The sequence below is a fragment of the Ciona intestinalis genome, chromosome 8 (assembly GCF_000224145.3).
Source record: "Ciona intestinalis chromosome 8, KH, whole genome shotgun sequence".
NCBI classification, from domain to species: Eukaryota; Metazoa; Chordata; class Ascidiacea; order Phlebobranchia; family Cionidae; genus Ciona; species Ciona intestinalis.
Window position 1 is genome coordinate 4041001 of NC_020173.2, and position 24432 is coordinate 4065432.

At 39.0% G+C, this 24432-nt stretch overlaps 4 protein-coding genes across 6 annotated transcripts; 1 reads left to right on the forward strand and 3 right to left on the reverse strand.

The window, feature by feature from the left end:
• Window positions 1–819: 819 nt before the first annotated feature.
• Window positions 820–2133, reverse strand: LOC100180062 (myosin regulatory light chain, smooth muscle-like). Its single transcript, XM_002123098.4, has 7 exons — window positions 2030–2133; window positions 1862–1966; window positions 1729–1804; window positions 1562–1666; window positions 1393–1471; window positions 1245–1293; window positions 820–1137 (listed from the first exon to the last, which is right to left on the reverse strand). The coding sequence occupies exons 1-7, from the start codon at window positions 2030–2032 to the stop codon at window positions 1039–1041; spliced, it is 516 nt and encodes a 171-aa protein (XP_002123134.1). The 5' UTR covers window positions 2033–2133; the 3' UTR covers window positions 820–1038.
• A 1514-nt stretch (window positions 2134–3647) lies between these two features.
• Window positions 3648–5027, reverse strand: LOC100184873 (myosin regulatory light chain, smooth muscle). Its single transcript, XM_002123181.5, has 7 exons — window positions 4861–5027; window positions 4684–4788; window positions 4548–4623; window positions 4383–4487; window positions 4228–4306; window positions 4093–4141; window positions 3648–3962 (listed from the first exon to the last, which is right to left on the reverse strand). The coding sequence occupies exons 1-7, from the start codon at window positions 4861–4863 to the stop codon at window positions 3864–3866; spliced, it is 516 nt and encodes a 171-aa protein (XP_002123217.1). The 5' UTR covers window positions 4864–5027; the 3' UTR covers window positions 3648–3863.
• A 308-nt stretch (window positions 5028–5335) lies between these two features.
• Window positions 5336–24419, reverse strand: LOC104265969. 3 transcript variants are annotated; one of them, XM_018812794.2, is made up of 7 exons: window positions 24135–24419; window positions 23906–24056; window positions 7046–8047; window positions 6477–6662; window positions 6085–6223; window positions 5800–5882; window positions 5336–5719 (listed from the first exon to the last, which is right to left on the reverse strand). In XM_018812794.2, the coding sequence occupies exons 2-7, from the start codon at window positions 23971–23973 to the stop codon at window positions 5644–5646; spliced, it is 1554 nt and encodes a 517-aa protein (XP_018668339.1). In that variant the 5' UTR covers window positions 23974–24056; window positions 24135–24419; the 3' UTR covers window positions 5336–5643. The 3 variants fall into 3 exon arrangements, with proteins under 3 accessions (XP_018668339.1, XP_026691365.1, XP_026691364.1); XM_026835564.1 differs by having other exon boundaries at window positions 23906–24261; XM_026835563.1 differs by lacking the exons at window positions 23906–24056; window positions 24135–24419 and adding an exon at window positions 8486–8870.
• Window positions 14580–20423, forward strand: nk4 (transcription factor protein). The gene is given in 2 exon segments (NM_001078489.1): window positions 14580–15732; window positions 19095–20423. Coding segments are annotated over 2 exon segments (1872 nt in total). The 5' UTR covers window positions 14580–14642; the 3' UTR covers window positions 19877–20423.
• Window positions 24420–24432: the final 13 nt, after the last annotated feature.

The following is a 24432-nucleotide window of genomic DNA, read 5'->3' on the forward strand; positions in this document are numbered from 1 at the left end:
AATCACACCAATCACACCAACCACACCAACCACACCAACCACACCAATCACACCAATCACACCAATCACACCAATCACACCAATCACTCCAACCACACCAACCACACCAACCACACCAACCACACCAACCACACCAATCACACCAACCACACCAACCACACCAACCACACCAACCACACCAACCACATCTACCACACCAATCACACCAATCACACCAATCACACCAATCACACCAATCACACCAACCACACCAACCACACCAACCACACCAATCACACCGATCACACCGATCACACCAATCACTCCAACCACACCAACCACACCAACCACACCAATCACACCAATCACACCAACCACACCAACCACACCAACCACACCAATCACACCAACCACACCAACCACACCAACCACACCAACCACACCAATCACACCAATCACACCAACCACACCAATCACACCAACCACACCAACCAAACCTACCTCACCAACCACGCGTGGATGATCGCATCGTATATGAGACACGTTTAGTTTAAATATTCCCATCACACTTAACATTAGTCTGTGTAAGTTGTGAGGATACGTTTTATAATTCTTTGAATGTTTTTCGTTTTCTACCACTAGGGACGAAAACATATAATGAAAATCTGTCTCATGTTCCCCGCCGTACTATGTTTCTGTATATGTTGGTTTATGATGTATTCTATTTTTCTCAAACCCAGCTTAAATAACTTGCTGCAGACCTAATATTGCTGTGGCAAGACATGTTTTTTGCCAGAAACACGTCTTGCTTTTTTTACTAATAAACAACAACGTTGCAAATATAATTCAATCGTTTTTGTATTGTCGGTACATACTTATTAAACAAATAATATACTCATTTTAAAAAGTAATAACATTAATAAATAATGTTCTACAGTACAGCCCAGCAAATAAATTGTTTGTAAATGCTGAACAGTCCTGAAATACATCGCATAAATTTTAATTTCAATATGTCATGTACCAACAATTTTCAAAACTGAATAAAATGTAAAAGATTGATTATTCTTCTTCTTGTCCGTGGGTGATGACGTAACACAGTGCTTTGTAGTCCAGATTACCAGCGACATCTATCGGTGCGATTTCGAACATTTGCTCGACCTAAAAATTGTTGATTTTTTTTAGAAAATATTTAAGGCGTTTTAAACAATATTTAGAAAACAAAGTAATATATTTTGTTGTTTAACAGTAGCTAGGTAAACTTATACCTCTTCTTTGCTGAATTTGTCAACTTGAGTCATGAGAAGTTGTGACAAGCTGTAGAAATTAACATGTCGTTATTTTTTCTCATATTTAAAGGAGATTATATTAAACTGAACAAGTTTGCATTGTCAATTTCTATTATGAAATTCTTACTAGTCTTTGTGGATGACTCCTTTCTGTTCAGGATCAAGAAGTTTGAAAGCTTGAACGATGACATCTTCGGAATCGGTTCCTAAAATAATTTTTTTCTTAGCAAATTAAATGTCATTATATATTGCTACAATAGATGATAAACAACCGCGGTTTGCATGGTTTTACTTACCGTGTAATTTATCAGCCATCATGTTGAGGAAGACGGTAAAGTTGATTGCAGACGGCGCTTCCAGGACCATTGCTTCAAGTTTGTCCATGCTGACGTCACGGATCCCTAAACAAATTATTCAGTTTCAATATGACTCCAATATAATATATTAGCAATGTTATACTTACCCAAAGCAGCGTATGTATCTTTCAAGTCGATTTTGTTGATAAAACCATCTCGGTTCTGGTCCATGATAGAGAAAGCCTGTATATAATATGTGTTTATAATATGATATACATGTACATTTTCCAAATCCTATACCTCCTTGAATTCCTGGATTTTGTTTTGATCAAACATAGAGAAAGCATTGGATGTTGATTTTTGGGCTTTCTTGCCTCCTTCCTTCTTTGATTTTCGTCCACCGGCCTAAGAATTCAAAGTCAGTTTTAAACTCTATCTCTTGATCGGTATGAGAATGTTACAACTTACCATTTTAAGAATTCCTTGTCTGGTTAGCTGAAGAAGCAAGTAAGCTGAAGAGTCAAATAGTTGGAATGATTTCTTACCAGGCGGGCCTCGCCTTTTATACCCCACAAACGATGTAAGTGACAACACTGCTGTCGTCACATTCTTGATATGCAGGGGCGATGCGCTTGTCACGTTGCGCAAACTCAAGCAACATATATCAGTCTCTACATTGTTCAGCGCAACGTGTCAAGATAAATAGTGTTATAAATCGTACTATAGGCAACCCGCGTCGATCCAACACTGCTTTTGCGATGACGAAATTGAAAATATGTAGAATCTTATACGAACAGCAATATCACCTTGCTAAATGGATTTTGTTAACTAACGATCATTAAGAAACTTTTTTGATCACATTCTGTATGGGTGAGGTCCGTTAGGACCTGGGATTTAGGCCAGACGTGGCCCATTACCCCAATTTTGATCACATTAATGCTACAATATGCTGTGCTGCTGCGTATAAATCTTCGTCCGGGAGTTTTAAATAGTTAAATATTAGTTGTGTAATGTGACACAGTCTGTAGTCAGAATGAGTTGCAAGATATTTATTTTTTACTTTTTTGCTTAACCAATACATTCGTAACCTGCTATATCGATGGTTCTTAAACTTTTTTGTATGCTCTACCCTTTTAACAAAGATTCTTTTTAGGTTTTTCCCATAATGTGTAATATGGCGCTCAATGTAATAAAAAGCGAAAAGAACTAATTACATCAGTTATATTTAATGTGACGGATAGGATTAGCAGTAAATCCGAACTAGGATATTAATCTACATTCTACAACAACTACAACTGGCACAATTTTCTGTCCGTCAACAGGATTTTGATTGGTAGCTCATTTACGCTCTAAATACGAAGAATTTACCCCCAGGGGTAAATTTGTCCCACTTTAAGAAATACTGTGCTATATGGAAGCGATTTGAGTGGTATTCCCGTCTATCGACTAAACTAGTCGTCGACTAAAAAAATAATTTTCTTCTTTTAGTTGCCCGACTAAAACTTATAGTCGATAAATTTTGACTGACTAACTTCTGTGACACACAGGAAATTTAGCCGGCCGGCTAACTGTGAAAATACACCGACTGAATAATAGTCGGCCAGTTAAAAAAAACGCAGTAACCAACAGCGACCCCCAGGGACTAGATTTAGTCGGACACGAGAATTCCGCCCCAGATGAATATCATCAAACAATTCTTTTAAATAATAACGTTTCTGCTATCATTGTGTTTTGGGTTTTGTCCATGTTTTGTACTTTTTTTGTTATTTTCTTTTAATTTTTTGTCTATGTTTTGATCTATGTTTTGTCTATGTTTCCTACATTTTTTTTTAATTAATCTGATTTGTGTCTATGATTTGTTGGGTAATTTTTTTCATTTGTTCCATATTTTGTATATGTTAAGAACATTATTTTTATTTATTTTATTTTTTTATGCCCATGATTTATTTACTTTTTGTTTTTTGTCCTTGTTTTGATTATGTTTTGTCCATGTTTTAAATGTACTACCAAAATGAACAATACAAAGATGAAAACATAGACCATTTTACCCTAACCTACTCTACATTAATTATTAAAACACACCGAATATGATGATTCATTGTTTTATTATTGGTACACAGCGATTGAAAAATTACATCATTTAAAATAACATCACAAATAAATAGAATTTCGATTACTCAGTACAGCCTAGCAAATGTTTATTTGTAAATGCTGAACAGTCCTGAAATACATCGCATAAATTTTATTTTCAATGTGTCATGTACCAACAATTTTCAAAACTGAATAAAAAGTGAAATGTCGTTTATTCTTCTTCTTGTCCGTGGGTGATGACGTAACACAGTGCTTTGTAGTCCAGATTACCAGCGACATCTATCGGTGCGATTTCAAACATTTGCTCGACCTATAATAAAACAAAGTTATATATTTAACATCGAAGTGTGGTTTAACAGTGGTTAGTTAGTTATAACTTGTTTCTAATGTAAGAGAATTTAAAAAAATTACTAGTAGTTTATAATTAGTAGCGACTTTACCTCTTCTTTGCTGAATTTGTCAACTTGAGTCATGAGAAGTTGTGACAAGCTGTAGAAATGAACACACAGGTAAAATAATGCATCATAGATAAACTCAATCTTACAGCGGTTTAAAATTTAACTGAAATATCTTACTAGTCTTTGTGGATCACTCCTTTCTGTTCAGGATCAAGAAGTTTGAAAGCTTGAACGATGACATCTTCGGAGTCGGTTCCTAAAATTGTTTTTATATTAACAAACTGAATGCGAGTAAAACAGCCGACAACAGCCGTTGTAAATATTTTACTAACCATGTAATTTATCAGCCATCATGTTGAGGAAGACGGTAAAGTTGATTGCAGACGGAGCTTCCAGGACCATTGCTTCAAGTTTGTCCATGCTGACGTCACGGATTCCTAAATATATTGTTTAGTTTTATTTTCTTGCCAATGTAAGACAAGCAATACTATACTTACCCAAAGCTGCGTATGTATCTTTCAAGTCGATTTTGTTGATAAAACCATCTCGGTTCTGGTCCATGATAGAGAAAGCCTGTATATAATATGTGTTTATAGAATGATATACAGCATGTACATTTTTCAAATCTTATACCTCCTTGAATTCCTGAATTTTGTTTTGATCAAACATAGAGAAAGCATTGGATGTTGATTTTTGGGCTTTCTTGCCTCCTTCCTTCTTTGATTTTCGTCCACCGGCCTAAGAATTCATTGTTCGTTTACATTGAACAACCTTAACGTAATAGCAAAGGCAGTTCAAACCTATACTTACCATTTTGAAGAGTTGTAGAATAAGATGAAGAGATGAAAGTAAAGCAAGTAAGTTGGAATGAATTACTAGCTCTCGCTTCGCCTTTTATACCCACCAAGTAACGCAAGTGACAACATTGCTGTCGTTACATCACAGCCAATCAGCTGTTGTCACCTCATACCACCGAGACATCGTTACAATTTGAGGTCATTTCTCACACTACTATTTAAACAGTAAAAGAAAAAGCCACATTTTGTTATTTTGGCAAAACTAAATATGCCATAAAAACATCTATAATCGTATGCAAAAAATCTTCGTTAAAAAACTGCATTGCGAATCGCAAATATATCCAACAACACATAGAAATATCTCGCATTTTTCTAAAATTGCGTTGGCTTGCATCGTTATATAAAGTGTAGTTAATTTATTTAGATCAAGTATAATACTGTACGTAAATATAAGTTTTGGTTCAGCAGTTTAAATACGCTGGTAATACTATATGTGGCGTTTGTTTATTGTAGGTAAAATAAACACAATACTAGATAGAACAATGTAGTAATAGGATGAATAGTATAGTGGAGTGGGGGAGATGGGACAACTTATCATACTATTTTCTCGTCCCATTTGGTAGTAGTAAAAGTACACTAAAAGAAATATAAAACCATATTCTCGCGACTTCCATAGATTGTTATTAATTGTTTAAAACGTGATCAGGATATTTGGACATTATGTGCTAAAGGTGTCCCGTCTTTCCACACCCTAATATAGGATGAACAATATATTGCGATCTACAGGCAAATGGAATTATGCGACCGACTTCTTAGCAGGTCTTGTCAGGGATAAAGGTTTTCTGTATCCGATTTCGAAAATAAATTCGTATCTAAAACATACAAAAATGGTGATATATATTAACTTTTACTGATTTATTTTCAATACAGTTTTTTCCCCAATCAGACCAACCTTTTCTCGTTTTTCCTACGAAGTTCTTGTCTTGACAGACCTTGTCCGCTATTCGTGTTTGGTTCCTTAACTTTGTGTTCCACCTGTTTATTTATAGTAGCATTAACTGATTGCAAATAATGCTTTGGGTGATCACTCATGCTCAGTTAAAAAAAATACTTAAAAGTGGTTTAGATTGATGATTTAATTGGTGCGTTAAACACTGTTTAGACAAAACATGCATTAAGTATGAGAGAATTCAGAAGCATCTTATTGTTCATACAGCTTGTATTAAAGATAACATACCGGTGTTTTAGTTGGCAAACCATATTTATCGCTTTGGTTAACTTCTTTTACGAACTTCCACTTCACATGCTGCGTGTTCAATCTTCGTTCTTTAGCTGCCGAATGTTTTCCACGGACGTAGTTTAACTGCTCCTGTTGTCTGTTTTAGGATTCAAGTCGTTTTTGTAAGATATATAAACACACCTATTATAGCAATTGACAATTAAAATACTTCGTAAGCAGGCAAGTGGTGTACAAATACCACGTTTTTGTTATAACGCCAGACGTTGCCCCGTCACGCAAGAATAAATGAGTGCCATTCATTCATTCACTCGTTCCATTCAAAAATATCATAGTAACTTTAGACAGAGGAAATATCCGTATTATAAATATAAGTGCTTGTGTAAAGTTACCTTTTGATTGAATTTTGTATTTCCTTGGTTTTATTTTTATGTTTCGCTTGCCACTCTGCTTTCTTTTTTATCTGAAAATCTTCGAGCATTGTGTAGAATCTCTCCTTACGTGCTTTATGCCACCGTTCGTCCAAGTAAACCGATATCAACTGTTGGTAACGGGCCGCCTGTTTGTCGTTTTTCAATCTGTTTTTCATACATTTTTATTAATACAGTACTGTGGGATAAGATATAATCGTATTTTAGACAACTAACAAATCTCGTTTACAGTCGTGGGGGTACAGTCGAATAGTATAGGGTGGGAGAAGACGGAATACTTTTAGCACAAAAAGATCAAAATACCCTGATCGTGTTTTAACAACGTTTTATAGGAGTCGTAACGATACGGTTTCTATTTCTTTGAACACTATTTATTTACTACCAAATGGGACGAGAAAATAGAGTTAAAAGGTGTGCCATCTTCCCCCATCATACTCTATGTTTACGAGCAAATAGTACGATAAAGAACAATGAAAAATGATCCATCTTAACGTAGAGTTCTGAACACTATTACAGTACCAGACACTTACAGTAAGGTTTGTTGGGCTGGTCGAAGAACTCTCCGATAACTGATACTACTTGCAGCACGCCTGTTTTGCGCCACTACTTCAGTCACTCTCTTATTCGTGCTTTCTTCAGTTTTCGGTCGTTGTTGTGATGAGTGTAGTTTACTTTTACTTTTAAACCCAATCCGAAAAGTGTTGTGTGGACGATATCGTTTATTCAATGCCTCTGTTGAGATTTGTTCTTTATTATCCAAAGTTAAAACGTTTGGTTTAATCGTCGTCTTGTGATCGGAGCTTACTTTGCAAGGCACCTTGGCAACAGAATTCTTCTTCAAAATTGATTTCACAACCGATTTCTTAACCAGTTCAGCATTACGTTTAGGTTTTTCAGTAATACTTTTATCCTCTTCTATAGATTTACCAAACAACGGCAGTGGATAGGTTTTCTCTTGTTCGGAATGAGCCGCGACATTTTTATCAACAACAGTATCAGAATTGTCAACTCTAAGTTTGTTAATATGTAAAGTGATGTCTTCCTCAACTGTTACTTTGTCAGGTAGTGTATGATCCGAAATATATGAAGAAACACTTTTCCTTTCCCGGCGCTTTCTTTTGTTATTCGCAACCTGCCCAACTAAACGGTCTGATCTCGTCTGATGCGATCCAACAATCGAATTCCCGTTTGTACTAAATCCATTACTTTGTCGGCGCCATCCATTCGTGGTGTTAGTTTCAACTGCTTCAGATGAATTTTCGTCGGACTTTTCATTTTCATTTCTCGATTTTCTTTTGTTTTTCTTAACTTTAGGCAATCTCGGTTGGCGAGCGAATTCCTCGTATTTACTATCATGGTCTTTGCTTTGGCCAACTACAGACGACGTGGTAACATAATATATTCTTTTATCTTCAGTTGTAGATGGGATATAACCTTCGTCCTCAATCGTAGGGAGCTTAGATTGATGCTTTCTCGTTTGCATGACATCTTTGCTGCCAGCAATGCTACTCTTTCTGTTCTTGGTCCACAACCTATAACAGGGCATATCCATGTTATTGCTGTTTAAGTAGTTACATCTTATATAGTGGGTGGGGGGAAATGGGACACCTTTTCATTTTATTTTTCCGTTTCTTTTGGTAGTAAACAAACATTGGAAAAATTGCAAAACCATATTCTTACAACTTTTATAGACCACTGTACGTTGTTTAAAACACGATCTGGATATTTTGATAATATGTGCTAAAGGTGTCCCATCTTTCCCCAGCTGCTATATATATGCGGTAACATGGGACCTGTTTATGTACTCTTTAATCGTCCCATTTGGTAGTAAACAAAAAATTCTTATACATGATATGTAACCGCGAACCCGCGACACTATAAACGAATGTTTTTAATTGTTCAAAACACTCAAGAAATATGGGCTTTGGGTGTTGACACTAGCCCATCTTATTCCACAGTACTATGCTTACTTTCTATGCATTGCTGACATAAAGTCGTTTTCTGCTGATGACGTATCATCTGATGACGTAGTTACTTGGGGACGAATTGCTGGAAGTTTATTGGTTGATTTAGTTTCGCTCTCCATTGTTTGCGACATCCAGGAATTATGAACAGTAACTGTTGAAATGTCTGGTAACTGTTGCGTAGTTTCGGACCCTGTATTTCTATGTATTTTGCTACAATACTCATCACCTCTGTGACCACTTTCACTTAAATCTGAACTGGATAAAGACATTTTGGAAAAAAACTTTGCCAGTTTTTGCTAAACTACCAACAACAACTCTCTAACTCGTGTAATGAAAGTACGGTCGGGAAGGTTTTCTATTTCTATGGCAACCCAGCTGTATTAAACTTTTCATCGTTATGTGCCTTGTATCCACCGATACTCATTGGTTACTAAGTTTGTTTATTTTGAGTCTGTATTGCTCGGCTCTGGTAGAAGTATCTGATTGACTGCGCAGTAATAACATTCTGACTTTATGAATAGCGGAAAACCAACTCTTAGCCGTTGTGTCAACAAACCCATTGTAGCGCCAATTTCGCAAATTATTTAACATAAAGGTAAAACTTATGTTAAAAGAAAGACATTTTTGACACTGTTAGAACATTAAACTTTTATATTAAAAAAAAAATAAAACTATTTATGCCAAATCTTTATATTTCGTGATGGTGCTTCTATATTCAAATCAAAACGTTTTGATTTCACCAACCATCTTTACTTCTTTTAGTGGTTAAAAAATCAAAGCGAGACTGCCCGAAAGAGGGCGCCACTGGGTTACTTCAGTCTTGCTGAAAAAATACTTCACTTTAGCTTTCAAGCCATGTCTGTACCCGCTGTCGACGCAAGTATTTTGTAACGCCTTTGTTTGAATTTCACCAACATATGCACTTTTAAATTTTAAGGACCGGACATTCATAATATATAACTAAAAGACTTGACAATGTTATTTCAATCGGTAAATAGTTGTTTGTTATCCATTAACAACAATATTTCAGACCCCCGTGAGGCAACGTTTGTATAATTCTGTTATTCTTTGTACCAAAAGGGGAAGATGAAAAACGAAGATAGGTCCCACTTTACCCCAATCTATATTTTATTTAAAAATTTTGACGAAAGGAAACAATTACGAATTCTCATGAACCCAATCAGCTCACGCGAGCTATTAATATTGTATAATTCTTCTAATCTATTTATTTTTCGTGTTTAGCATGTTAAACGTGCACGAGCTATCGTAACAATATAACTAAGCTGTGTTTTAAGTTTGTAAGTCAGATTAAGAAAATTTGCACTCTTTGATCAGCAGGAGAAAACATAAGGAAACGACTCCGCTTTTCCTCGGATCGATTTTGTTACGGGAATGTTAAATAGCTCACAATTATAGGTATTTATCTGACAAATATGATCCCAATTTGCTGGCAGCAAGGCTAGGCAGATGTTAATCAAAGCAGAAGATTGTCGGTTGCCGTTGTTTGGGAGAAACTGACCATTCCTTCTTGTTTGTTAGTTGGGAAATTTACGCTTTACGGAATTGAAACCAATCCAATGTCACTGAGGAGTTTTTAACGCCCCGGTATAACTGTAGGGGTAATATAAATAGGTAGTTTACTTCCTCCGTTATACGATGCATATAGATAGAGAACTGCGGGGTCAGATTGGAAACCGTGTGCACCTAAATCCTTTTTTGTTTTGTTTTTTTTTTAACTATTAACAACAACGCACTTTTATAGTCACGGAGCTACGGTTATATGTTTCTATAAATATTCTTTGTTTACTACCAAATGGGACGATAACGAGGAAATGAAACTATGGCCCATCTCACCCCACCCTACAATACATCGAATCAACAACAGAATTGTTTTTCTGCGGGTTGTGTACGGGATGCTCGTGTCAGCCTCCATCGGCGGTCGCTGGCAAGCGTAATCCCGAAACTACTTCGACTTCAGATATTATGCGTTATTAGCGTGCGTATCAAGGCCGGCAATTAACGTCTCACCGCACGGCTATTATAAATATCGCTGACCGTCGCCGGGAATCGGCCCGTCACGTTTTTAGACTCACCGAAGCCAATTAAACGAGATTCTATGAACGACAGTCGCCGATATAATCCTATTTTTTCTGATGCTGCACGCCATAAAACAGCTGCAAAAAATTAATATTTTTTGGAAAATTGTTGCGTTTTAGTCCCATTACACCCCAGTGACTTGTGAGATCGGTCGTTAAGAAAAGCCTCGACAGTAAAAACATCATGGCCCCCTCGCTTTTGTTCAACTTCGATTCCACACAGCGCCTACATGTCTACAACTTACGTCTTCTCACGGGAAAGAATTTCTTTTCATGATCACTCTACATTTTCTTCTGAAAACTAAGATATATTTCCAAAGTGTGTTTTACACTTTATTCAGTAAAAAATGTCCACAAACACATTATATTCACATATCGAAATCCCCACATTAAAATGCGACAAGAACAATAGATAGTGATTTTTGTGGATTCAATTTTGTTTCCTCGGATGGTCGTCGCAATAAAAGATGAGTCCTGCGACCATTTTCGCACGTCACTCGTATGTAGACCATGATTGGCGTTGTGTTGTCGGAGTTGTTTTTACGTCGTCTCTCTGATTCACCAGCGTATTGTAACCTGGGAAAATATGGCCGCCATTTTGAGATTCCACCACAGTGGTGCTCTGAGGTGCGGGAAGCAACGGTCTAAGTCAACAAATGGGGCGAGAAAAGGGGCCAATCGCCGCCCCTAGCCCAGAAGCGATCGCACGCCGGTGCTTAAACAAATAAATCAAGCACAGCGCAGACAATGACGGTATCGGTTAAGCTTTTTGTCGTTGGAATGTTTTCTTTGCTTGTTATCCGTAGTAGGCGCCTCGCCGATTGAATTCGAATAAGGATGTGACGTCACCGCGAGATTTAGGTTTCAGTTTATCATTATAAACAAACGCATACGCGAAACATTGTAAAATATGATATCGTTAAAATTCTAAATTAATGGTTTCGTATGGAAAGGCACTGGTATACCTAAGAAAATCTAACACTAAACGCTTCAACCTGGAAAAATATCTCGAATCACTGCAACAATGTTTAAAGTCGAGGTCCGCTCACCGTCTAAAAGTTTAGAATTCAAGCACAACCGGGATACAAGTAGATCAAGTTCCCAAACTTACCCGAAGCTACGCCAACGTTTGCGGAGCATGCGTCGCTAGTCCTTTGTTCAAGTCGGTTTAATATACAAGGAGGGTCCGCGAGTGGTGGCTTGGCGCTGTCACACGCCGACAAGACAATAGGCTGCCACTCGAAGCGCCACTCCAAACCCTTGTACGTTTACACAAGTTGTAATTTCACACCTCTGACCCTGCTAACCCATAGACAGCCCAATCACTAGGATTTCCTGCACATGTCCACCGCTGGTCATTTTAGGCAGATTTCCAACCAATTTTAACCACAAATGACTCCATGATAAATGAGGTTACGTTATACCTTCATAGGTGAGATATTGAAGTGTTAATTTTGTGCTAAGCGAGCGAAATATATATAGCAATAAGCCCTTATTCCGTCATAAGAATAATTTTTCCCCCTAAATTTGCATTTCACTTTTTTTTTTAATTCTATTAATTTGAACACTTTCAAAGTCAAAGCCAACTCGGTGCAAAGTTATCAGACCTAGTTTCGGCTAATCCGGAAAACGAAATCAGTCGTTCTAGAAATGATTGACGCGACCGAATTCGTTGACAATCCACAGATGACGGCGAAGGTCGGTGGATTAGAAATCTGACATTGGCTTGGTATTGATGTGGTGTGTTTGAAGTAGCGTATTTAAAATTTGAACATGTATGACAACTGTAACATGTATTTTAATTATTTCTTATATAACCCAACCCTTTATATTACAGTAGGGTGGGGGAAGATGGGACATCTTTTCACTTTATTTTCTCGTCCTATTAGGTAGTAAACCAAGATTATTCTAAGAAATATAAAACCGTAATCTCACAACTTCCATAAACCGTTGTTTATTGTTTAAAACACGATCGGATATTTGGATATTATGTGCTAAAGGTGTCCCGTCTGTCCCCATATATTACAAACATTAAAATTGTCATAATATAGAATTACAATTATTTACTGCACCTTTTTAGGCCTTTAATTTAATATCGTATTTGTGTAATAAACTGACGTAACATCGAACACAATAAATGCTGTAATATTTCTTGCGCGCAATTTATACTACACCCATATACGAAAGACGTATATATAATTACGTTGGGCAGAATAGCAATTAAATTTGATGCTGATGTAATCTCAATGTATAACTCTGACTAAAATTCCCGAGCCAATTTAAACCGTTGACGTAATGTATTTCAATTTTTATAATTCTGGCATTAATTTTAATAAATATGAAGAATAGAACTATGGTACGTTGTTTGAACAGTATATATGCTTAAGGTATAAGCTGTATCTGTATATACATAAGACTTTCCGAAAATATCGCTATGTGAGAAGAATCATACGTTCGAGAACATATAGTGTAATCTATATAGGTCTGAGGTTTTCGAACGGGTTAAAATTACAAAACTTATCCTGAAGAGTATTATGAAGTTAGAATCATATCGTTAGCACACAATGTCTCATACTTCCAAATCGTGTAAACAAAATGTGTTTTAAACAAATAACATCGCTCGTTTAAAATCGTACGGACCGGTTATATAATTCTGTAATTATTCTTTGTTTACTACCAAATAGAACGATAAAGGAGAAAAAACACAGAAAAAAACGGACCATTCCACCCCAACCCGCTATATTAATTTAAATCAGTTTTACACTTATTTGTTGGTTTATAAATTGTTTTCTATGTGTCGCATATAAAGTATCGTGTGTTGTTTATTTGTAAACACAAAAAAAATACTTTTCAGCAAGTTTTCAGAAACACATAGACGTTAAGTTTCCATGGAATGTGTAGCTTCCTAAGAGCACTATCTATTTAAAGAAATAGTTGATCGTTATAATCCTGTATTAACGAGACTTGCTTTGTAGAATCACCTATAATGATCAGTCTCAGCTTAGTCGCCAACTTGTTCCCTATCGAGCGCGCTACGAAAAAGGCGAAGTGGTCGACTTTCCTGTAAAGATGCTTCGCCGATTTGACTTCGCGCATTAGAGCATACAAGTGGTCTGAAAGCGCAGCTATGTCGGGAAGTTTGCACGAAACATTGTTGTGACAGCGGTATCGAATGTTGTCTCATTCATCGCCGATAAATTTAGATTTCGTGACAGCAGTACACCATGAAGGCCCCTGTTACCGGTTCAGCTGTGCATCGAAATTTGAAAATAATTAGCAGAAGGGTAGTATACTGGGCGTGTCGAATTTCGCATCATTTGGTTGCACAGCTCGGCTCCGATAACAAGTTCACGTCGAAGTTTACTCGCTTCATCTGCAAAGTGCATCGGATTCCATACCGCTCGCGCCAGGGTTTTAAGAGATTGAATAATTAAACAGGAGGAAGCGCGGAAACGCGAGTTAGCAGGTCGACATAGGTTGGTCGCGCTCTCTTAAAGGCCAAGTGACTTAATGCTCTACCGGATAACCCGGCTGTTTATTCCGCCACAGGAACCTATCGTTCTGCGGTCAACCGTTTATCTCCTAGTCATTGGTGATTGAGTTAGACACAGTCATGATGGGACTCCATCTATATCACTGACGACGGTGAACGGTGGATACGCCTCGCTCCAAACGACTGAAGTGGCAATAACGAATCAATTAGTCAGGACAAGTGTCTGTTATAACACAAGCCAGGCCTCGCTGGTCGTTCGCATGATTTCGGTTTCGAACACCAACTCTTCTCGCTATACTTAACTATCTTGGTAAGATAAGACAGGCAGCAAGTGTCGCGAAGTTGAGTGAAAATAAAAACGAAATTTAAAATCAATTGTCTTCGGAAGGACATTAGATAACTCTCGGTGGTCTGAAAACTGTCAGGCAGGCATATTGAATGGGCTTTACTTTGGAAAGGCAGGGATATTGCGTGAGTAAAAGTTACGACGTTTTGTAATTATTTTCAGATCACTTCTCAAGTATAGTTTAGAAATATTACTGCTGAAACCTAAACGCTATTTGTACGAAGGATGATTCCTAGTCCGGTTGGATCGACTCCATTTTCGGTTAAAGACATTTTGAACCTGGAACGTCATCAAATGTCATGTCAAAGCAGCGCCGATGACCGAGACACGCCCCATGTGGTCAATGGCTATCCCGTGTCGTGTAATGACAGCATAAAAAGCGAAGATACTCAAGTGCTTGATATGCATTCGATATACCATCACAGTTCGATGGAGGCCACCCAGCAAGCATCAGGTGAATTAGTTAAAGGAAGATTCGAAAAGTTGAGCAAACCGCACTCAAGACAAATCGAAACAAACAATATGGCTGCCTCCGATTCACAGTTCGACATGTTTTCGCAAAATGAAAACGCAAAATATTCTAAGGGGGCAATAGACACAAGGTATGCAGAAGCAACAAACACAGCAGACACGGCAGCGTCGAACCTTTTGCATTTTTCTCAAAATTTTCACCAAATTCCGTACGGGGAAAGTAGGGCACTGGTGGCGCCATTCGACATGCCTCGTTACGGTGGGGAGTATTTCAGTCCGACAAGCAACTACAGTGGAGGTTACACTCACCCCTATGACAACCCACCTAGCAATGTTGAAGCCTCACGATCGTCGTCGTTTCATTCACAGCAGTTTACGAAACCAAACGACGACGTTATTAGTACAACACACTCAACGTCCTCTGCCACAGCAGGAAACTTTTACCACAGACCGGCGAACAACTTCGAGCCTGTGAGAGAGCCAGGGCTGGAGAGATGTCCTGACAACGGAGACGAATTTTACACCAAAACTGAATCTCCGTTTCCCGCATTCAACCAACAGCATCAACCCACACCACAAAGCGAGCATCACAGCATGCCCAGCTACGACGAAATGAACGAGAAGATGTACACCGACCAGACATCCGAAACCGATATAACCAATAACTCAATGTTCGATTCGTCAAGTTCGGAGGCGGTGGTCGTCGATTTTCCATCACCATCCGGATCGCCAAACAAACAACATGAAGACGGAAGATTCGGAGGATCCTGTACGGATGAATCACTTCCGAGGACTTTCTCCGCCGCCGACATCCGGCAGGATGAATCAGTTACTCAAGTCACGGGTAAGTTGTTTTACTTGTCTCGTTGCTTTAAAAGCAGCTTACGCATGAATAAGCGGAATGGGAATTAGCTGAATAAGATCTACGAGCCTTTATGACCCTGACTATATTTAGTAAATAAAACTCCTGGACCAGCGCGTTATATTTTGAAGGCAGGTAGACGTGTCAAGTTTCACTAGCGTGAGTCGGTTTAACAAAATATACTTAATGCGAAGCGGAGCGAATCGCGGGACCAGGAAACAAATGCCGTGAACCGTGCAGGGTACAATTAACAAGCGATACTTGACATGTGGTTTGGCATAGTTTAGCGGCATATTAGCACCAAAGGGGCACCCAAACAAATCACACGAGCGACTTTCCATGCAGTTATGGGCGACAGTGACAGACAAAGCCACAACTCGGTGGCGCCGGCGTTACGACTTAGAAGCAGGTCGGCCAATCACAACAAAAAGCCACAGCGATGGAGATCGGTGCTAATGAAAACATAGATGCGAGTAATGCGTTACAATAACACGGGGCGAGGAATCAGGCAGTCGGCGACTATCGGAAACGGCTCCAGTGAATCGAAGCCCCATTGTCCCAGAGCGCGACAAGCGCCTCGACAAACAAGAGAACAAGAGATAATTACAAATTAACAAGGGTGGCGATGTATGGCGGGCCGTGTCGCCGAATTCAAATAGCGCCCACTTGAAATGATCGCGGTAATTTTGGATAGACTCTGTCGCCGCCATTTTGATTATCTTGTTAAGATTTCAAGTGTCGGTTGCATGGTAAGCTTGTTGACCAAAACAATATCGTTAGCGGATTACTTGCACATTGGTCTTGTTTCGATAAACAAACAACTAAATCGATGCAAAATTTAGTGTCAGTGCAGCGCACACAAAAAAACGAATCCGTCTTTCCGCGAAGCTGTAAATGTTGAAATTCCTTTCCATAAACCGTAACTGGTCATATTACGAGAAGTACATAGAGAGTTCAACTCGCTCAAAAACTGTAAACACTTGCGAGTAACCAGCAATTATAACCAACCGCAAAACGAAGTGTAATTGCTGTTTTGCGCAGCTTTGCAAGCACTTGAACCAACATCTGCAAGATATCCCAATTTTAAAATAAAGTCAAGGCAAAAAAACATTGTTTTGAACTCAATATAGAGTGTGTTTTTTTCACTTAAATTAAAATTAACGTACCGAAATACTCGTTTTCCAAGTATAGAGAAAAACTGTTTTATTTTCAAAATTAGGTAAAATTACTTTCTGGTATTTTTAAGTCAGATAATCACTTCGATTATTTAACAAAACCGAGAAATGTGAATTAAAACAAAATTATGTGTTACTCGTCAGAAATTGGGAGTTTATTAATATATGCTATACTTATTGCGGTTTATGTAATAAACTCACAAACGGTGCTTTACGTTCACTTTAAAATAGCCAAGTATTCATATATAGCATCAGAATCCAAGCATATATCAACCCGAACTAACATATACAACGAAAGCTTATATGATGCCTTGCCCGGTAATGATATATTCGCGGGAATCCCGTTGCGACAATTTTAAAATTCTACCTTGGCGACCTTGTTGTATAATAACTACGTCACCACCGTCCACGCTTGTTTAGGTTAATTGTCTCGAATAAAATTATAATTACTGGAGTAATACCACGTCAAACGTGTGTGTTATGTCTATTTTATTGTACCCGAAGTGGTTGTGTCAAATAAACGTAAATAAGAAAAGCGCAATTATAAAAACGACTTCCTAAAAACCTTGCTTTTCTGTTTCAAATTTGCCACTGGTTTTATTAGTACGTCGCTATGTATACAAAGCGGTTTAACATGCCCATAGTTATAATGTATCGCACATTATTTCAAAACAATTTATTACGAGACGAATCGTTAAGGTGTTTGCTTTAACAAGTCAAATATTTACCATCTTGTTTAGCGTGTCGTATTATTCATCGACGATCACACGCTACCACTGAATCAAGTTACAGCAGCGCTAAAACATTTTGCCGACGCCGATTTCCCGTTTTAGGGGGGAACTACCAGTAACATAATCGTAAATTTATTTCAAGGGCGGTCGTCGCCATTTTAAACATCTAAATTATAATTTAGTTTACACTATATAGCCGGTTTTGTGATAAAACAGAAAATAAAGGCGCTGAAATGAACCGTACTTTTTAATCAAATTCAAAATATGATGACTTAATGGATTATTAAACCGGTTTTGAAAACAAAAACTGTTCTATTTTCTTGATGAGCGTACGGCATTTTTCTAAACAAACGTAGGTGCTTTTATCAATGTGTTGAACGTCAAGAAATAAATTCACGCGTTTATTCACATAAGGCCGAAATAGCTATTTGGTTAATATAGATCGTAAAAGTAAATTGAATCAAAGCCGGGCCTGGCCGATGGTCGTCAGCGTGTCCAGCAGCGACTGTGATTTGTTTATCGGGTTATTGTTGGTCAACAAACGACAGTCAGGGTTCGATTTCTGCGTCAATGCTGGTTAAGTTGGTTTTATGTAATAAATAATATTGATCTGTTTAAATTTAATGGGGAAGCACCGAATACGGGAATGTGGGTGCGTCTTTTGGAGGACGCGAAATACCTAATATAGTTATAGTGTTTAATTCACAGTTAAACTGTAATTACCGTCCATTAAAGCTTTCGCGGTCCTGTTCTCTTCAAAATTGATTTGAAAAGATTTCGTTTCTAGAAACTGGTTTAAACGAAAACGAAACGCGTGTTTCATGCAATTGTACGTTTTATCATATTACTTAGGAATGGACAACGGAAGTTATACAATTATACCGCCATTTTGTAAACGGGTATTATCATTAAAAAGGATCATATGTAAATTTGTGTAATGGCGGTAGAGCACAGCGTCATTCGGTCACAGCTCGTCTCGTTTTCGCACGGGTATCGCAAAATGTGGCGTCGTCTTTTCTCGGGTCGCTAAATTTACAAACAAACCATGGATTTAGTTGTAAATCGAGCAGCGGAAAGCATCGCAACAACAAGCAGTCGACATGCTCGGGACGCTGTAAGCGTTATCTGCGCCACAAAATGATGGATCGGTCGACCCCCGTTCCCGATCGACAGAGATCGTCGGCTCGGCGCCTCTGCGACAGTTGTTTGTCAGGCCAGGTTACCTGTATTTATTCCGCATCGACTATTGGTTCTGCGGCATTGGCGCTACGCAGGAAACAAGTATGAAAACCACGGTGAACGTGACGTTAATTACCGGTAGGGGAGATAAGATGATATATGTTCGCCACAGCGGTTCGTGCAAGATAATGCAAGAGAGATTAACTTTATATTGGCAAAGCATACCGTGCGAGAAAACTTAATTTATTTCTTTGCGCAGATTCGGAAAAGTCGGACAACGTCAGCACATGTAGCACTAGCCCCGAAGAAACTGAAAAAAAGAAAACAGAAGATGACACGCTAAAATCCCGACACCGGACCAGGCGAAAACCGCGTGTGCTGTTCTCCCAGGCACAAGTATTTGAGCTTGAGCGAAGATTTAAACAACAAAGATACTTGTCTGCTCCGGAAAGAGAACATCTGGCCCAGATTTTAAAACTGACTTCCACCCAGGTCAAGATCTGGTTCCAAAATCGTCGATACAAATGTAAACGAATGCGACAAGACAAAACCTTAGAGCTGGCCAGTATTGGACCTCCACGAAGAGTTGCAGTTCCTGTTTTAGTTCGCGACGGGAAGTCATGTCTCGGTGGGCCTGGTCAAGTATCACATAACGCGGCTCCATACAATGTGACTGTTACACGCTACCACAATTACCCAAGTTCATATAGCTCTTGCGGTTATAACTCCTACCCCCCTAACCCACCCGGTTACGGGCCAAGCGCTGCCGCAGCAGCAGCTGTAGCAGGAGCGGCCGCTGCAGCATACGGGAACGCTGCTACGAACGGTTATAACGGATTTCCGCCGAGCATGAACGGTGGACAGCCCGGTGCGAGCCCCTATCCTACTCCAGGGCTGCACCAACAGCACCCACCCTCTATGGGGGTCGGGAATTCACCGTTTCAGACCTCGACTGTACCTACAGGCCACCATATGTCTCAAGGGGGGTTGCACCATCACACACCAACGGACTATATGTATAAGCTTGGGCTGTGCACGTGATTTAAACTGATATATTGTGCATATATTGTTGCTGTGCATGTTCGTGCAATGTACCATGTTCCGCTACGACAAATAATCATGCCAAACCTTTAATTTGGTACTATTATACCAATTTCTCGGCGACTCGGTACAACTTTTATTTATGTCTACTTTTAAACCCTGGACTTAGGCTTTCAACTGGGGAAACTAGGACTGCCATTTTAAACTCTTTAATGCTACTTAGTATATTGCTTTTCATTTATGCAGTGTTTTTAAAAAGTTATATCTCGATATCCCGTAACACGTTTGTTTATTTTTACTTCGTACTATGCTGAGTCTACTCTACAATGAGCTTCACATGACTTGGCAAAACCAATCTAGGCTTAATTATGTAACAATACTTATTGTTTCGCACTCTCAGCTAAATTAAAACGTACCTCCCGAATTAAACTTATACAGTACACAGCTGCATATTACTTATAATGTGATTTTGGACGTGTGCAATTATGTTGGTCGGCTGCTGGTTTAAAAAGTCGAATTTCTGAATAAACTTATTTTGCCACATTAATTATTGAGGTTTTATTTTATGTCTCCAGTTATTTGTTAAGTTTGTTAAGTTATGGTTCATCAAAATCCTTACAGCAGCTCAAACATTAGGGTTTGGGTTCAGAAAAGTTAAAATAGCTTTTGCCACCTTTTAAAAATGTCCACGCAATATAGACATTAGATATAGATCTAGCAATGTGTAGACAGCAATGGTTGGCATACAAAGCGACAATTTCACTCGCAGTACAAACAACGGTAGTTAGTATCTTTAACCGGTTTGTTTTAGTAATTAATTAACGAACTGGCGTCAGTTCCAGTAGATCAGTCTTGCGACACGGTACCCTGACAAAGGATAGGAGATTCTACATACACGACGCCCCAGTCTGAGCGTCGCCAAGATACAAACCATTCATTCTCCGTTTCGCTTGCTATCAATTGCGACACGCATCCTACCAAAACACGCCATTGTGTAGAACTGGGAAGACCGCGTTTGTTGCATCTCATGGATTAAGTGCTGTTCTGTGATGTTTGTACCGCTAATTAGGATGGGTTAAGCTGCTGCGTTGTTGCTCTACCGTATCGGAAAGCCTGGATTACGTACAGAGCCTAATTGACTTAAGAATTACCAAACGCGAGGTGCTTTAAACTTGCTGGGTAGGGAAGAAACGAATCCCTATACCTCTGGCTTAGCCCCTAAGCCAACAGTCACAAAACGCTTGCCGGGAACCAAATTTTAACCCGTAATGCGGCGGGGGGGTTCGAGGTGCAGATTTTTATTTTGAAACATTCATTCGTCCAGGTATATGAAGACCCGTTCGTCCGGGTAGAGTTACAGCGCCAGTCAGACTGGGGACATTCGTTAGCTGGGACGGACAAGGGAAAATGAGGGGAACGCGATATATCGATCCACAAAAGCTCTAAGATAACGTTTTGGTTGGATACCACGCTTCGTCTGTCCCAGGCGCGTGGGAAAATTTCTTATTGTTTGCCTGGCGCGTTGCGTCCATTTACTACTGTTGTTATGTTAGAGTAAAAGCAATCTAAAATAAGACCTGGGACGTGGGTTATGTTTTCACAATTTGGAAAAAGGTAAAATTTCCCCAGACTGCCTTATTCGTTTGCGGCGTGAAATGATTCAGTGCGTCGCAACCAATAAAATGTCTGCCACGCATGTAATTCGCCAACGTACAATTAAGTTAACAATTAGCGCCACACGGTCCGCTATACTGGCGCCATTGCACGACTGTTGTTCGTTTTGAAGCGACGGACAGCCATGTTCGAAGCTAGGACGTTCGCCCACTCGTACTCTAATCCATGCCCACACATGGAACGAGAAATATACGGCTAGAACTGTCGAGTGTTTCTGCCGCGAATTTGGATGAACGTTAGTCTAAATTACAAGGTAAGGGGTAATTAGGTGTCTCAAGTTTTAGTCGCGTGCATTCGAAAAGCAATGTCGTAATCAATTGAGCCGAACACGCGATAAAAAGACGCTACACTGAATCACGAAAATTCGATATTCGTATGACTAATTAATAAAAATTGTTTATCAGCTAATTTTGATTTTGATTTTTGTGATGACGTCAGTAATAATTTTCGCACGCAATCGACATGAAAACGTGGATTTATGTAACGGTAAATGCTGTTCTATAAAAAACGAAACTTCGTGATAAAAGTAAGCGCTGGGTGGGTGGTCGGTTGCCACGGCTACTGGGAGTGGTAAGGCCGCGGTTCTCGTGGTCGTCTGCATGGGCGACAGACTAAGTGCTGATGTGGCTTCCATTATAACACGCATTTTACTTGTGACCTCACCCCGGTAGAAATATGCCCAGACCGAGAATTGTCGGGTGAACGGACGGACGTTAATCTCCATCAAAACTTTCAGTTTTACATAGACTCCTTCGGGTTAACTGGTTCACGGTATGTAGCAACAGCGGACACGCTTGTCTCTTCCACAAAGAGCAGTATACAGCATGACGAGCCATGTCTTTCAACAGCTTCACTACCTTGAACCGAGCCGCCAAAGATCCTCCAAAAGCAACCAGGCGCTAATAACGCCAGAGTTATTTTACAGTGTTGTGGTGGGACCACTAATGGGCTTAAACGATTCGGAGCAACTAGATCGATAGGTACCTGATGACCAACTTGTTTATACTAGCCACCCCCAGACCACAATCACGAAGCAACTAATCCACGTACCACCCGAAACCGCTAAAGAATTTGGCACGACTTAAATATTTCAATTACTAAACTTAATTTTTTCTTCTTTGAGATTTATTGTTGATACAGTAGGGTGGGGTAGGATGAGACATGTTTTTAGTGTACTATTTGGTAGTAAGCAAAAAAAATTACAGAATCCTATAACCGTGGCGCCACAACTTTAAAAGATTATTGTTAATTGTTTGAAACGCGATCGGAAAATATGGAATTAATAGCTGCTGACGGTAGATCCTATCTAACTCTGCTCTATATACAAATATACAGCGGTTTTAATAATATAAACATATGGGGTGACGCTGGGGTTTGGAACAAGTGCGTGGATAATAAACAATAAAATATACCATGCAATCAGTTGTAACGTAAACGCGTTGCACTTGTATACATCGAAATTAAAGTCGTCTTAATTTCGGTCAGAGAACGTACAAAAAAAATTACAATTAAAGAGAACTTACTAAAATTGTACCAATTAAAAAACGCGTGAATTTTCATAGATTAAATCTACAGGAGTAATTATAGTGTTACTCAACTCCAGGGTAAAAATTAACGCTAAAAACCTTCAAGCGCTGCCAACATTTAGATCGGTTCTATGATTGTATACTAATCCCGGTCACATGATCTACCACAGTTAATTCATGCAGAAAATCTGCGTTTTCAAGTAAAACGAGACTCCTATCGTAAAGTCTCAGGCGCGGGCGAGTTCCTGAGTTGTCAAATTTCAGTAGTTACATTTAACCAACTTAAGAGTCATTTTACTTTGGTTTAAACCAGAATAAAACACATAGGAACAGTTTTAAACCAAGTATTTGACCTTTCCCCCTTAACCGTCGGCAGCCGCTTAAAACTTTGGCCCATCGCCTTTAAAGTGGCCGCACTTAGAAAAGTAAACCATAGAAGAGTGGAAGTTTACACCCAGCCTGTACAATGTGCGAAAATAGTGGTCTGCAAGTGCAGTATTGGAAGTATGGTTGTTTGCCCTTTTCTAGTGGTTCAAGCACTTCTATCTTCTCGTTGCTTACCCGGATACTTTACTGCTAAGCATCCGCTTTAATGTTGTGTGAATACAAGAGCCGATAAACTGGCATGTCACTTCGCAAATATTTGTTTTGTTTAAAACCGTAAAGCAGACAGTCAAGTAAAATCTAAATAACTCCTGTTGCGTAATCCGATTAGCAACACTCCGGCCGCACCGACCATGGCCAAGGTGGAAATATAAATAGTTTGAACATGCCGTAACATGTCACATGTATCAATTATCGACTTAGACATTTCTACACGGCTGCTCACCTTGAATTTGCACGAAGCCGTGAACTTGGGTTTCCCCGCGACTTGGATTTTACACCATTGGATAGCATTGGAAAAACAAGTACCGTAGGTTAGGGCGGGATGCTACATGTTCTAATTCTATTCTCTCGCTCCATTTGATAACATCCCCACTCTAAAAATAGCGTTGTTAATTATTAAAAACAGGTTTAGGAAAAATGCGACATTATTTGCTAAATTTATCCCATCTTACCCCACAGAATGATATTCCATTTTTTCAATTTTACACAACATTTGGCAGAAGTAATGATACGAGTCAACTTTCTCAAGTTTGCATAAGAGCGACGTCCAGTGTGTTTTATCAACTGACACCCGAGCACGTAGCGGGTGTTTCGTTTCCCATCAACATTATTCACACGATGAGTGGTGAACCGGCGACCACCCTGCAGGTCATTAGCACGCCAGCGATGTTGACCATAGTCGGAAGGTCATATCTCCAACAGCATTCATTTGTTAAACAGATAAAACTGACCTACGCAAAGTTTCTGATA